This window comes from Malus sylvestris, chromosome 3, assembly GCF_916048215.2.
Source record: "Malus sylvestris chromosome 3, drMalSylv7.2, whole genome shotgun sequence".
NCBI lineage: Eukaryota > Viridiplantae > Streptophyta > Magnoliopsida > Rosales > Rosaceae > Malus > Malus sylvestris.
In genome coordinates, this window is record NC_062262.1 from 7683412 (window position 1) to 7696230 (window position 12819).

The 12819-nt window shown below is 38.3% G+C and overlaps 2 protein-coding genes across 5 annotated transcripts in view; one reads left to right on the forward strand and one right to left on the reverse strand.

Moving 5' to 3' along the window:
- Positions 1-3752: 3752 nt before the first annotated feature.
- LOC126616884 (expansin-A6-like) lies at positions 3753-7316 on the forward strand. The gene is made up of 3 exons (XM_050285013.1): positions 3753-4007; positions 4317-4635; positions 6656-7316. Exons 1-3 carry the CDS (start codon positions 3854-3856, stop codon positions 6963-6965), a joined length of 783 nt encoding a protein of 260 aa, XP_050140970.1. The 5' UTR covers positions 3753-3853; the 3' UTR covers positions 6966-7316.
- Positions 7317-8423: 1107 nt separating this feature from the next.
- LOC126616885 (uncharacterized) overlaps positions 8424-12819 on the reverse strand; it is a 57843-nt gene continuing 53447 nt past the window's right edge. Inside the window, exons 1-4 of one of the 4 annotated variants that reach the window (XM_050285014.1) lie at positions 12231-12449; positions 12009-12130; positions 11701-11858; positions 8424-9075 (exon numbers count right to left, since the gene is read on the reverse strand). In XM_050285014.1, the coding sequence (XP_050140971.1) occupies positions 8557-9075; positions 11701-11858; positions 12009-12045 (714 nt within the window). In that variant the 5' untranslated portion in view covers positions 12046-12130; positions 12231-12449 and the 3' untranslated portion in view covers positions 8424-8556. Of the gene's footprint in view, positions 9076-11700; positions 11859-12008; positions 12451-12819 lie in introns of those variants that run through there. The other 3 variants (XM_050285017.1, XM_050285016.1, XM_050285018.1) reach the window with 3 other exon arrangements.

The window sequence follows — 12819 nt, forward strand, 5'->3', positions numbered from 1 at the left end:
AATGATGAAAGGCACATGGCTGCGAGTGAATCACACGCTCTAATCAGAGATCATCATGAACCCAATGTCAGGCTGGTCCCGCACGCACCCAATCCCAACCCCCAACAATCTACGTGGTCAAAATCCTATGGTTCCACGTTTGAGGTCTTGTCCAGAGTAGAATCAAGAGTGATGTGGGGAGCACATGGGGGAGCTAAATTCATGGATGTGACCCATGGCCGGCGGTTCAAGGATTTTATTTTCTTCCTACATTTTTTTACAAGAATTTAATTTTAATTCAACTTCCTGGTGATTATATTGGGTACATTTGTCCCAACAATTTTGGTAATTTACAAGCGAGAGTGTTTCAATTAAAAAGGTAATTGAAATCTCGACGACAAAATTCACGAGGAAAGATATAGAAATCAGGATCATTTTATTTTATATATGCTTCATAACGATGATAATATGATTTCTACTTGTAGTTGTTTTTTTAATTAGTTAAGGACGTTTACTCTTACATAGAAGATTTTATGTTTAATTTGGTTTTGTAATAAATTGAGCCTCTACATAGTATTTGAGGATAAATATATAAAGATTTTAACTAATTTCAAAATGTACAGACTCAACATTAATTCAATGGATTACAACTACTCATAACAATTATAAATGGGGTGTGATATCCACACACCAATTTTTACTTCTCACACACCTTTTTAATTTTCGGTCGTTGGATCGAGTGAATTGAAGAAGATCAGAATACATAAATTAACAAAGGGTATGTAAAAAGTAAAAAATGATGTGTAGATAGCACATCCCTTATAAATACTCTAAAAAATGTTCTGGTGTGACTGATATCCAGAGACCAATCGGTAAACATGCATTACTGCTTTCATCTCTCCTCAAATATAGCTTGTTTAAAGAAAACGACCATTTACTTGGTGTTATGAACTTATATGTAGGTGAGTTTCCTTTGTACCTTTCATCGATGGTTTCCATTTTCTCTTCAAAGGCCATGTATGAAGCTGCATTGTTGGATACACTTTTTGTCATCTCATTTCTTCACTTCTCTGCTGTAAACACAATGACAAAATATCACTGTAAATGTAAGCTTCCCACCAAAATTTGGCCTCTACGGGATTCGAATTTTCTTGCAAAGTCCACCACAAAATCCACCCTTCCCCTTCTTTTGATGTATGCAGTTTGATAATTTAATGTGTTGACAAACACAGAAGGTTCCTATATTTTCATTTTTTATAAAGCAAAGGAGGGAAAATGATAAAGGGTAAACTTAATCCTAATCATTTCACCGTCTTGTTTCTGATGTCACGGGTATCCAATGTAGTAATAATTTGCATAGTAGCATGGAGAAAAAATGGCACTACTGATGCATGCAACTAAAGAAGTAACAACTTTACGTCATCTCTCTCTTTTGCGATGGCTTTGTGGCTTCATGTTTCGGTAATGATTTGTTGTAACTATTGATATAAACATGTTGCGTCTATCGTTTTGTGACAAATTAGTATAGGTTGCGTTTATAGTTTTTCGTACATATGGTAGCCGTTTAAGGGTTTAATATAATTGTATGTTTAAGCAAATTTACTCTAGATCATTTTCTTGATCACCAGAACAATATACCCAATTAGCACATCTGTATTTAGTTGGGATGATCAAATTAACACAATATCAATCCATCATTTCTTGTCAAGAAAGGAAAACGTAAACTACTACAACTCTATCTATCATTCCCTTCGAATTGAAGTAGCCTGTAGCCAGCGTTGATTACATACAATCATCTACAACTCACATAATATGTTAAAATATTGATATGTACCTGTGACTTGTGTGGGATTCGCTTCTAAAATTTTAACTATAAATACCTATATAACTTTAAAATGTTATTCTTACCACATATTTCATGTAAACCATACGTATGTTGTTTTCGCTCAATAAATATTCGAGCCTAAAACATCTAAGCTCACAACTAATCCCGACGTGAGCCACCCATGTAGCTAGGTTGCATTCAGCCAAAGAAAGTTATAAGCTAAAGGGAACATACATGCATGCATGTAATTATTTAAAATAATGGAGTTTAGTCTACGACTCTACAAAAACAATGGGGTTTAGTCTGTTATATTACAGCTTGCTGGGGTTGTGGCTCGAGAGAGGCATAATTATGTTATTTTATAATTAATTAGCTTATTGTTATGTGCTGCATGCCATTGTGTTTGTGATTGTGCTTGAGCCCCCACTCACAGTTAAAGCCAGCGGAGTATATGGACCGATGATTACGGGATTAAATGGGTCCTACAACCCACGTTGGCTGCTCTCTCAGTTCCAATCTTCAATCTCACGAAATTTCTATTATCGTCCAGAAATCTTAAGATGACTCTTTTAAAAGTGGAACACTTTGTAGACTCTCTATCACTTTGATGTTTTTAGCATAATATTTCATAATGTTTGGCACGAAAAATGACTTTAAATTGTGAGATGACGAAGAGTTCAAGGAGAGCTTTACTTTTTAGAGAGTTCCCTTAGCATTTCCCTTCCAATAATAAGAATGACTTGTATAGAATATGTAATACAGAGTACATAAAAAATTTCTCTTACTCTTAAACTCTCATTAGTTTCTTCTTCTAGTTGGCTTTGCCTCATTTTAGTGATTAGGGGTGTGAACATATGCAACGCAATATCTAGCTGAGTGCGTGGGGGCTTTAGATTGTGTTTGTATAACTTTCTATCCCTCTCATGCCCCATAAAATCTTTTGATTGGTCCCCTAAAGCTAAAGGAATGTCCTCGAATCACAGCCGCTGATCACGGCTCTACTTCAGAATGACTCAAAGTTGCTCTCCCATTGAGTGCAGATCTAAACAAACCCTTCTACTTTTCTTGTGTACCCAATTTAAGGATTCAAAAATTCTATTTTCCACAAATTGCCCTTTGCCCTAATTATCCCTCTCTCTCCATTTGTGAAGTCACATTAGGTATACTTGCTTCGCATGTCATTTAAGTTCCATTACGTACACGATTCAAAGACTAGGGATACTACCCACTCTTGGGTAGCCTAGTGGCTAGGGCGAACTTATCCCTGTGCCGCCAAAGATCATAGGTTCGATTGGATGAGACTAAAGTTTTAAGTTAGAAACTATGATGATGAGTTGCTATGTTAGTAATTGTTAAGTAACGAGTATACCTGATAGAGCCGATACACAATAAATTTTCTCGTTAAACTGCAATAAGAAAAAATTTAGAATGACAACTTTAAGGAGGAGCTAAACCGTGTGTAATATTTTTTTTCTCGTTCAATCAAGAATACATACATGTATAAATATATCTATTTATAATTAATTTCTATTTGGAGGTACATATACTTCTTTTGTGGTTACGTATGAAGAGCAAGTGCATGGTGAGAATGTGCCTTGACAAAGGACAAAGCAAGACGAGTTTTAGGTGTGGAACAAGGAAAATCGAACAACCCCTAATAAATTTTCCAGGAAAAAAATAGCAAGAAAGATAGCCACTCGCGCATAAGAGCGTGCAACACTCAACCTCCCACCGATTGGGAAATGGGAGAATAACGTATGGAGGTGCAGCAGGTCCCACACTTATCCGTACAAGCCAGCCCGATTGGCTGATAATATGCACGCCCCAAAAATTGAGAATGGGATTGAGTTGATTATTATTTTTCATTTAATCTGAAATTCCAAAAATAGCCCCTGAAGACGTCCCAAGTCTGGAGCCAACCTCCATAAGTAGTCCACCACCCCTCCTTTAAGCCCTCACCCAATCAGTACCTACTGACTCTCTCTCCTCTCTCTCCCTCTCTCTCTCTCTATTTTCTGTTTGTTTCTAGGGAAAATTTAGAAAAAGAAAATGGGTGTGGTGAGTGTTTCTACTTGCATTGCCACTCTACTAATCTCGCTAATGTGGGTGGCTGAAGCAAGAATTCCGGGCGTCTACACCGGTGGCGCATGGCAAGGCGCTCATGCCACCTTCTACGGCGGCTCCGACGCCTCCGGAACCATGGGTATACGTCACCAAACCCTGCATTTGCCCTTTGCCTCAAAATTTCATTTTTTTTCATAATGTTCACAGAAATCCCACATTCTAATATCTCAAGCTTATCATGCACTGCATGCATTATCGCATTCTCACGTGACACTGCCTAACTACCATGCACTACATGCATTATTGCATTCTCACGTGATATTACCTGATTGGTTTGAAATATCGTTACATTAACAAAATCAAACAAAACGCTTTAAAGATCTACAACAAAGATATTAATCAAGCTTAATTGTCAACTAACTAACTAAAAAATTGTTTTTTTTTTAAGGTGGGGCTTGTGGATATGGAAATCTATACAGCCAGGGGTACGGAGTTAACACCGGGGCCCTGAGCACGGCACTGTTCAACAATGGCCTCAGCTGCGGAGCCTGCTTTGAGATCAAGTGTTCAAACGACCCCCGATGGTGCCACTCTGGAAGTCCATCAATTTTCATCACTGCCACTAACTTTTGCCCTCCCAATTTTGCCCAACCAAGCGACAATGGCGGATGGTGCAACCCTCCTAGGCCCCACTTCGACCTCGCCATGCCCATGTTCCTCAAGATTGCCGAGTACAGAGCTGGGATCGTCCCTGTTGCCTACCGTAGGTTAGTGAAGCTCACATCTCTGTTTTTTATCCTCTGTTTTTGTTCTCTGTTTTTTATGCTCTGTTTTGTTCTCTGTTTTCTTGCTCTATTTTTTTAGGTTTGGCTATTTTGTTTAACAATTTTAGAGTAAAAGTCTTGGATTTGGAAGTATTTGAAACTTTTGTTACTAAATTAACTACTATTTTTTATATAAACGGATTTGACCGTGAGTTGAAAGAACTAATTGACCTAACTTACGTATACGATTAGATGTCATTGTTATAAAACAATACTTCTAACTTTTTAGCCCAATGAAAATGCAGTTTCCGGAATTTCCAATTAGACCACTTTTTGCTTTATAGTTGTACTGGAAATCCATCTATTTTCCATCACTGCCACTAACTTTTGCACTCCCAATATTGGTAGTGTGAGTGTTTCTTTTTCATTTATTTTTTTAATTTACTATTATTAAAATGAAGGAGAAAAAGTTTAATTTCTTTACAATAATTTAGAAAATAAGGGTTTCAAATCCGAGAGACATGATAGAAATTTAACACTCTATCCAATAGGGTATCAAATTTCTAATATAATTTCTTTTCATATGAAACAAATTAGACTACTTTTCCTTTTCTCCTTTAAAGCTTTTTCTAACCTTTCCCAGTCTTGTGGGTTACACTTATGGTACAAGTGAGTTGGATCCTGGTCTGATTTTTAATTGCTTTTGTAGAATGTCTATGGTATGCTGAGTAATATTCTGGACTTTTTAATTGTTTTTATTTATATCTTTGAACAAATATCAAATGGTTAAAAAACTCGAACTATCTGATACTCGAAACACTATAGAAAATTCAATCAATCTATTTAATGACTATGTGGAAAGAGCTCACTTGAAATTGACTTGTTGCCCCAAATTCTTGATATTTTTAGTTGATTCTTTCTTATGGTAGTTAATGGGTTAGTTAATTTTTGGTTCTTTGGTCCTTTTTTGGTCACTTTCAAAAGTTTGAATTTTTCCCAATTGGTCCCAAATGCTGAAAGCAAATTAATGGGCATGGCATGAGGAATATTTAACTCCCCAAAAAACCCTAGTTTTTAACATATGCTACTAGATTTCAAGAAAGTGTCTCAGTTGCTATTATGTCATCCTTTGGCCTAACTCTAGGCCTTTTCTTGTCCACTAGATCCGCATGCGCGTTCTAGTCGTGCAATGTAAACGTATTTTATCAGATTGTCTGACATGTTGTATTGCAAAACAATGTTTACATCGCTTGTGTAAACTGTGAGCTTATGAGGTTTAAGAAAGCTGTGATGCAAATGTCGGTTAAGTCTGTTAGTCAGTGTTGTGCGTCTGCCCTGTTATCCAAGTTTAAGTCAAGTTCAATGTTTTAAAAAATAGTGTTGTTATTAACATTTCAAATTATAAATAAACTTTTGACTTATGGTTCCACTAAACTTGCATTAGCTACCAAACCTACCTCTTTATCTTGGATTATGGTCCTTTTGGTCTACGACAAGATCTGCACCGTACGTACATTTTTGACCAGTAAATCATACGACTACAAATAGAAGCTGTGGTGCAAATGTCGGTTAAGTCTGTTAGTCAGTGTTGTGCGTCTGCCCTGTTATCCAAGTTTAAGTCGAGTTCAACGTCTTAAAAAATAGAGTTGTTATTAACATTTCAAATTATAAATAAACTTTTGACTTATGGTTCCACTAAACTTGCATTAGCTACCAAACCTACCTCTTTATCTTGGATTATGGTCTTTTTGGTCTACGACAAGATCTGCACCGTACGTACATTTTTGACCAGTAAATCATACGACTACAAATAGTTCACAGTTTCCTACGTAGAAAAACCAGAGACCATACCAAAGCACAGTCCCCAAAAGTCCGAGACTCGTCGATGAACGTGAAAAGACCAATTTAGTGTTCAATTTTCATTGGCTCATTTATTCGCGCCCACCATAAAACGCGGTCCGCGATCCACGTTAACATTGCCAAGTCCGAATTTACCCTCACGTTTTTTGACTTTTTTCCGCAGGGTGCCATGCCGGAAGCGGGGAGGAATCAGGTTCACGATCAACGGGTTCCGTTACTTCAACCTGGTTCTGATCAGCAACGTCGCGGGGGCTGGGGATATCGTGCGGGTCAGCGTGAAGGGCGCCGGGACTGGCTGGATGAGCATGAGCCGCAACTGGGGCCAGAACTGGCAGTCGAACTCCGTTCTGGTTGGTCAGTCACTGTCCTTCCGGGTCACAGGCAGTGACCGACGCACCTCCACCTCCTGGAACATCGTCCCGGCCAACTGGCAGTTCGGTCAAACATTCACCGGCAAGAACTTCAGAGTCTGAAAAACGACCCCCAAAAGTCAACATATTTTTTATGATTTTCCCGCCACTTTTAAAGTTTTTTTCTACTAGATGCTGTTTTTGACTGGGGTGTTGGAGAATGTGAGAGTGTTTCAGGGGCAAATTTGACTTTTTGATTGGTGGGATTTGGTGTGACTTTTGTGAGTGGGTGTGATGAGTAGTAATATGGGTATGACAAAGTAACTAAGTGAAAGGGGTAATTTGGGAATTATATTTGTAGGAGGAGGAGAGGTTGAGGCGGCTGCAGAGAATTTGTAGCCCGCACCATATTAATATTTTGCTAGAATTAAAGTTGTAATATATTCATATGCATGAGATGTGTATTTGTAATAATCTTGTTTTTGTTCATTTGGTTTCTTTCAGTTGGCATTTTGCTAATTTTAGCTTAATTCAACAAACTTTACGTGATTGTGTTTATCATGGATAAGCAAAAGCATTTGTAGGATTTCGGGGTTTGCCCGAACGACGAAGAGATTGGAAAAATGAATCAGGATTAGGATAGGTCGACGATTCGTTCTCTTTCCAATGTAATCAAAAGACAAACATTTGCATTAGAAAAAAACTAGAACGAGAAATTTCCGGTCCATTTCAAAAAGAGTTTGCAAATGAATGAGTAAAACATTATATTTGAAAGTGCGGACGGTTAAAAGAAGAGCGTCTAAATCTCGAAACATATGATGAAGGGGAAGCTTCCCATTAGTGAACCCATGACTCCAAATGGGTCAAATCAATACCAAACCTGCACATGGGTGGGGTTGGGGCTGTGTGTATGGTGAAGTTATTCTCCATCTTCTTCTGTACTTCACAGGACAAACATTTTCGGATTCCATTCCAACACCAAAAGTAAAGTTACAATGCAGTAAAGCTTTTGGATACCTTACGCAATAGCCAATTTCCTCCTCTCAAATTGGTTGAGCTTCAACTTCAAGGTTTGGCCTTTTGTTTCAATCGTCTGTTTGAAAAACATTTCGTTTTGGTTTTCGGTTTTCATTTTTTGTGCTAGATAAAGACGGGAAGTATATGGGAGAAATTATAACGAACAAAGGTGGAGGGAGGGAGGACGGAGAAAGGAAGGAGATTAGTTGAAAACCAAACCTTGAAAGTGAGGTTTTTAATTTTCATTTTGTGTATCATTCCCAAGACAGAAGATGTTTGCTCCGGTTAGAAGATGCGATCACGAGACAGAGTTTCAGGACCCCAGGAGTAGAGGAAGACCCATGAAGACTTTGGAAGAGACACTAAGAAAAAACTGAGTACTTGGATCTAACAAAAAACGTAACGAATGATCGAACGCAATGGCGTTTTAGGATTCATATAACCGACCCTACTTAATGGGAAAAGGCTTTGTTGTTGTTTGTGCATCATTCCCGACACATTTCTTCCATCATTTTTTCCATATCCTCATACTTTTCCTCTATTTGTAGCACAAAAAATGAAAACTTGAACCGGAAACTGAAATGATTACCAAATGGGTCTGAAGTTTGAGACTTGGGATCTTTTAGGCAATTAGTTACAAAAAGTAAGAAAAAATAATTTGGTTATGAAGCTCAGAGCCTCACAGAAGTCCTACTAGTTATGAATTCCAATCCTGATATCTCCACTGCGACTGCCAGTGGCTGCTTGCTCCACTTGTACCAGCACCATGCCTCCTCGCCGCAGTAGCGGCCTCAACATGCCGTTGTCCGGAGCGATGATTATTGAAATCCGTCTCAGTAAGACAGACCACATTACATAAAGCGCAAGTCCTTAAAGCGTCGGGTGCTGCCCCGCTTTCAAGAACCTTCCTTCTCTTAGTTTCTAAATCCTCTGGAGGTTGATCAGCTGCTCTCCTCTTACTGTTTTCTCCAGGGATCTTTTTGCCCTTCAACTTATCCAAATTCATCTTGTGCTTTTTTCCCTGTTTATGCTTGTTGAGTACATCCTTGGTGTCGCAATAAATATTGCATATCTCACAATGCAGTTTCGGAGTACCGTTTCCAGAAGGACGAGGAGTAGCATTTCCAGCCGGCCGAGCACTAGTGTTACTCCACGAGGCAGCATTCGGATTTGCAGAAGCATAGTGCTCTGTCCCATTTGATGGTATTGAGAAACCCTGAAAGAAGGTGATTAACTTTGACATGAACAACCATACATTGAATACAACAACATGCAATGCATCCACGGATTGACGTAAACTCAATCCATAATAAATATTCTCCCATTGGTTGAATTTGATAGCTAACAGCTATTTTCGGATTCTTCTATCATGCAGGGATAAAGTCTCTATGGATACCCTGGAAGGTTGCGGAAATGCAGTACGTAACTGCTGTCTACCGTTTGAGATTAATTTTGGAATAACAAGCATACAATACAGATATGCAATGCATGCAGTGATCGATGTAATCTGAGTTGGCGTTTTCAGAAGCGCAGGTGGACACAAAGCATATGCCTTGAACCGTAATAATCAACCCCATACCAAATATCTTTTCAGCAGAACAAAATATCAGCACATCAAAATTATAGGAGTGAAACGCCATAGACCTGCTAAATAGACTAGCAAAGAAAAGCTCCAAATAATCACAAAAAAACAGACCAAATAACACTAGAAGAATGAAGAAGAAATGTGAAAAGAGAGAGGTAAAAACAATAAAGCTTCCTCTAAACTAGTGGGATGAAACTGAAACCTCCTCCAAGCTAGTGTGTTGTTGCCGAAATCTTGTCCAAGGCACTGTTTTCCTTCAGAAATATCATGGGTTGCAGTGAAGAGCTTTTCTAAATTCCCATACAGGAGACACCTAAAAGGAATTTTCTTCCAATGTTTTCAGACGATCTTTCAGGGGGATAAAGGGGTTTTCTTCCAGCTTCTTACTGTTATTTTAATATTTTGAAGTTGCATACCTAATACTGTTGTTTAGGCCTGGAACACAGCAAAAATATAATAGTTATAGTCATTGCATAAGAGGTTTACACCCTTCCTCAAAAAATAGGGCGGAGGCGTACACGACAACAGAAAGGGTTATGCCTTTGGGGCATTTGGCGACTAATGAATGCCTTAGCCATTTTCCAATGGACTAGCCATGAGTTTATTTCTTGAAACTCATTTTATCCCCTAAAATCATTTTCCAATGGAGTAGTATAGAAGCTAACAGCTAATGAATGCAGACCATTCACGATCTTTGGCGGTTGATCTATCAGTAGTGCACAAGGGGAGAAAAGAACTGTAGAATTGAGTGGTAGTGGAGTAGGCTGGGTTAAAAAGCTAAAACATACAGCCAGAAATGATTTTTTTTATTTTTTATGCCTGAGATGACCTGGGCTACGCATTGTTCCATTCCTGCTCTCTTATGTGTCTGATTTTCTAAATAAATAGGTACATATTTATTCTCTTAATTTTGGGGGGTTTCAACCATTTTAAGCAGCCACATAAACTTTTTCTGCCCCTTCGATTATTTTCCGACAAAGTGTAGAAGGGGAATTTGTCACTATAACATGAACTTTGAAGCTTGCTAAACAGATCTGGGGTCCTTGAAAATGACATCAAATATTAGAAAAATCGATGCTGACAAAAGTGTTAATTCAAATGCTTTAGCGAAGTACATTCAACACCATTAAATACCACAAAGAAACACAATAAGGAAATGAGATAATAAAAATATAACAAAATGTACATAATTTTTTTCCACGTAAATGCCACATCAACTTGGTTAACAGAAACACAAGAGACTTGATGGAATGGGGTATTTTCAAACACAAGGCATATCATAAGGAGGGAGGGAGGGAGGGAAGGGGGGGAAGCTAGATGCATATCATAACTGTAACAAAGCCTAATAAATATTCTTCCATTGATTGAATCTCCCCGCAAGAAGTTTTAATTGGGAAAGCATACAACATGCCATATTCAGATTCTTCTACCATACATACAGATTACACAGGCCCTGATCCCAAAAGCTTAAGATGTTAGGGAAAGGGTGAACAAGGGATGCCAAGCTTACACCCTCCCTCACATGCAGCATGGGCAGCATGTGGAGGTACAAACAGATGGAAGGAGAAAAAGAACCTAATATTGCAGCCTGACCGTGCACCATTCACACAGCATAGAAACAGGCATCGAGATCAAAAGTTTTGAACCCAATTCCTCTTGCAAACAAGACTCTAAAACGATGTTAGATAACCACTCGCCCCAAGTGATGAGGGAATGGAACAGCAAGAATTATGAGGATTACAACAGCGACAAAACAAGCATTGGGTTGACAGAAGTTAACCCACCACTGCATTTGCCTCGACACGAACAAAAGATGTACCTAAACAGTCCCGATATGACAGAATAACCCTAGATATTCAGTTATGCCTTTTAATTGGAATATGTTCAGATAAAATTTGGATTGACAAGGTGTGTGATCAAATTTCTATATAAAAATCTCAGAAAAAAAAAACTCGTTTATTTCTTTTGTGTTTGGAAAGTCCTAAAAACTCAGTTCAACCATAGTTTTCTATTGGAAAGATTACTTTGTACAAGTTTGAGGCAGAACCAAGCGGGAGAGGAGCATCGATAGATCCTTTTATTTTCGTTGAACATCAAATAAGTACTGGAACAACTAGAAGCCTTGAACAAATGTGAAAAATCCCAATGGCAATGCACTAACTTAAAATTCAGATCACTATGAAACTGACACGAAAATGCACCATATGAAAAACCAAAGTTAAATTGATTCAAGTTGAGAGAACAATAAGAATATACCATTTGTTGCAGGTGAACCTGCCGCTGCTCATTTTCTCTGCTGTGATCTTTCTTAAGATCTTTCCACTGAGCTTCAAATTTCAACAGGGCCCTGCCCTGCTCTAAGAACGACTTCTCAAGGTGGTACCTCAATTCCTGAAAGTTTTGATGCAATTTTGCTATTTAACAGCATAAAAAAGAACAAAAATAAATCTAGTAAGCTACTACAGGCCAATCAAATTGTAACAAAAAGAAATGAAATTTAAAACATGCAGCCATTATCAAAGGCAAATGGAAACATGGGTATCGAATAAAAACTCAAAACTCACCAATTGCATTATCCAATTCCTCTAAGCAGTTGGCCATTTCAGAACTCCAGCACAAAAAACCCACCTGGGTTTTGTGCTTTTCTGGCAGATTAAGCTTGTGGGGAATCTGGGGATCTCTGAAACTGCAATTTTCTCGGAATTAGAAGATCCCACATGCAAAAAAAGTGCTTTTGACAATTGGGCAGAAAGCAAAAGCAGATTGAAGAAAGAAGCAGAATTTACAGTCAACTATGTGACTCTGATGGAAATTGAGGGCGGTGAGGTGAAGGGGGCTTCGATTCCTCAGCCCACCAATTAGCTCTGTTGCATGAATTCATAAGGAGAGCTGGTTTAATATTTTTTATTTATTTAATTTCCATTTTTGGGGTGAGAAGAGAGCTGGGTTTTGTGTTTGTTTGACCTGGACAGTAGAACAGAGAACTCGGAATTCTTGGGAGGATTTCTCAACGAAAGAAGAAGAAAGTGGACTACTTTGCTCAGGCCCACCAGCAAGTATATTGGTGGGCCGAACCCACTTTTCATCTCAGCTACATGAAAATAAAAACAATTTGAATTAGCGTTTTTTCCTAATACAAACGATATTTTACAGTAGGGAGAATGAGCGGTTTGAATTCACGACACCGTGAGTTGAAGAAGAAAAGACTAATAAATGTGATTTAAATCAACTTTTTATCGCAACACACAAAGGCATGAATGGGGGAATACAACACCATAAGGAGGAATTCATAGACCTTAATTTTCTACTACGTACCCTAAACAGGAGGCATATGGCAGTAGCCAAGTTTATGATAAAAGGATAGGACAAAGGGAG

What these genes read in the sequence shown, in the direction of transcription:
- LOC126616884 (XM_050285013.1), top strand. Translation starts at nt 3,854, where the DNA reads ATGGGTGTGGTGAGTGTTTCTACTTGCATTGCCACTCTACTAATCTCG. An exon ending in CGACGCCTCCGGAACCATGG is followed by an intron (nt 4,008 to 4,316) that starts GTATACGTCACC and finishes TTTTTTTTTAAG; the next exon opens with GTGGGGCTTGTGGATATGGA. An exon ending in GTCCCTGTTGCCTACCGTAG is followed by an intron (nt 4,636 to 6,655) that starts GTTAGTGAAGCT and finishes TTTTTTCCGCAG; the next exon opens with GGTGCCATGCCGGAAGCGGG.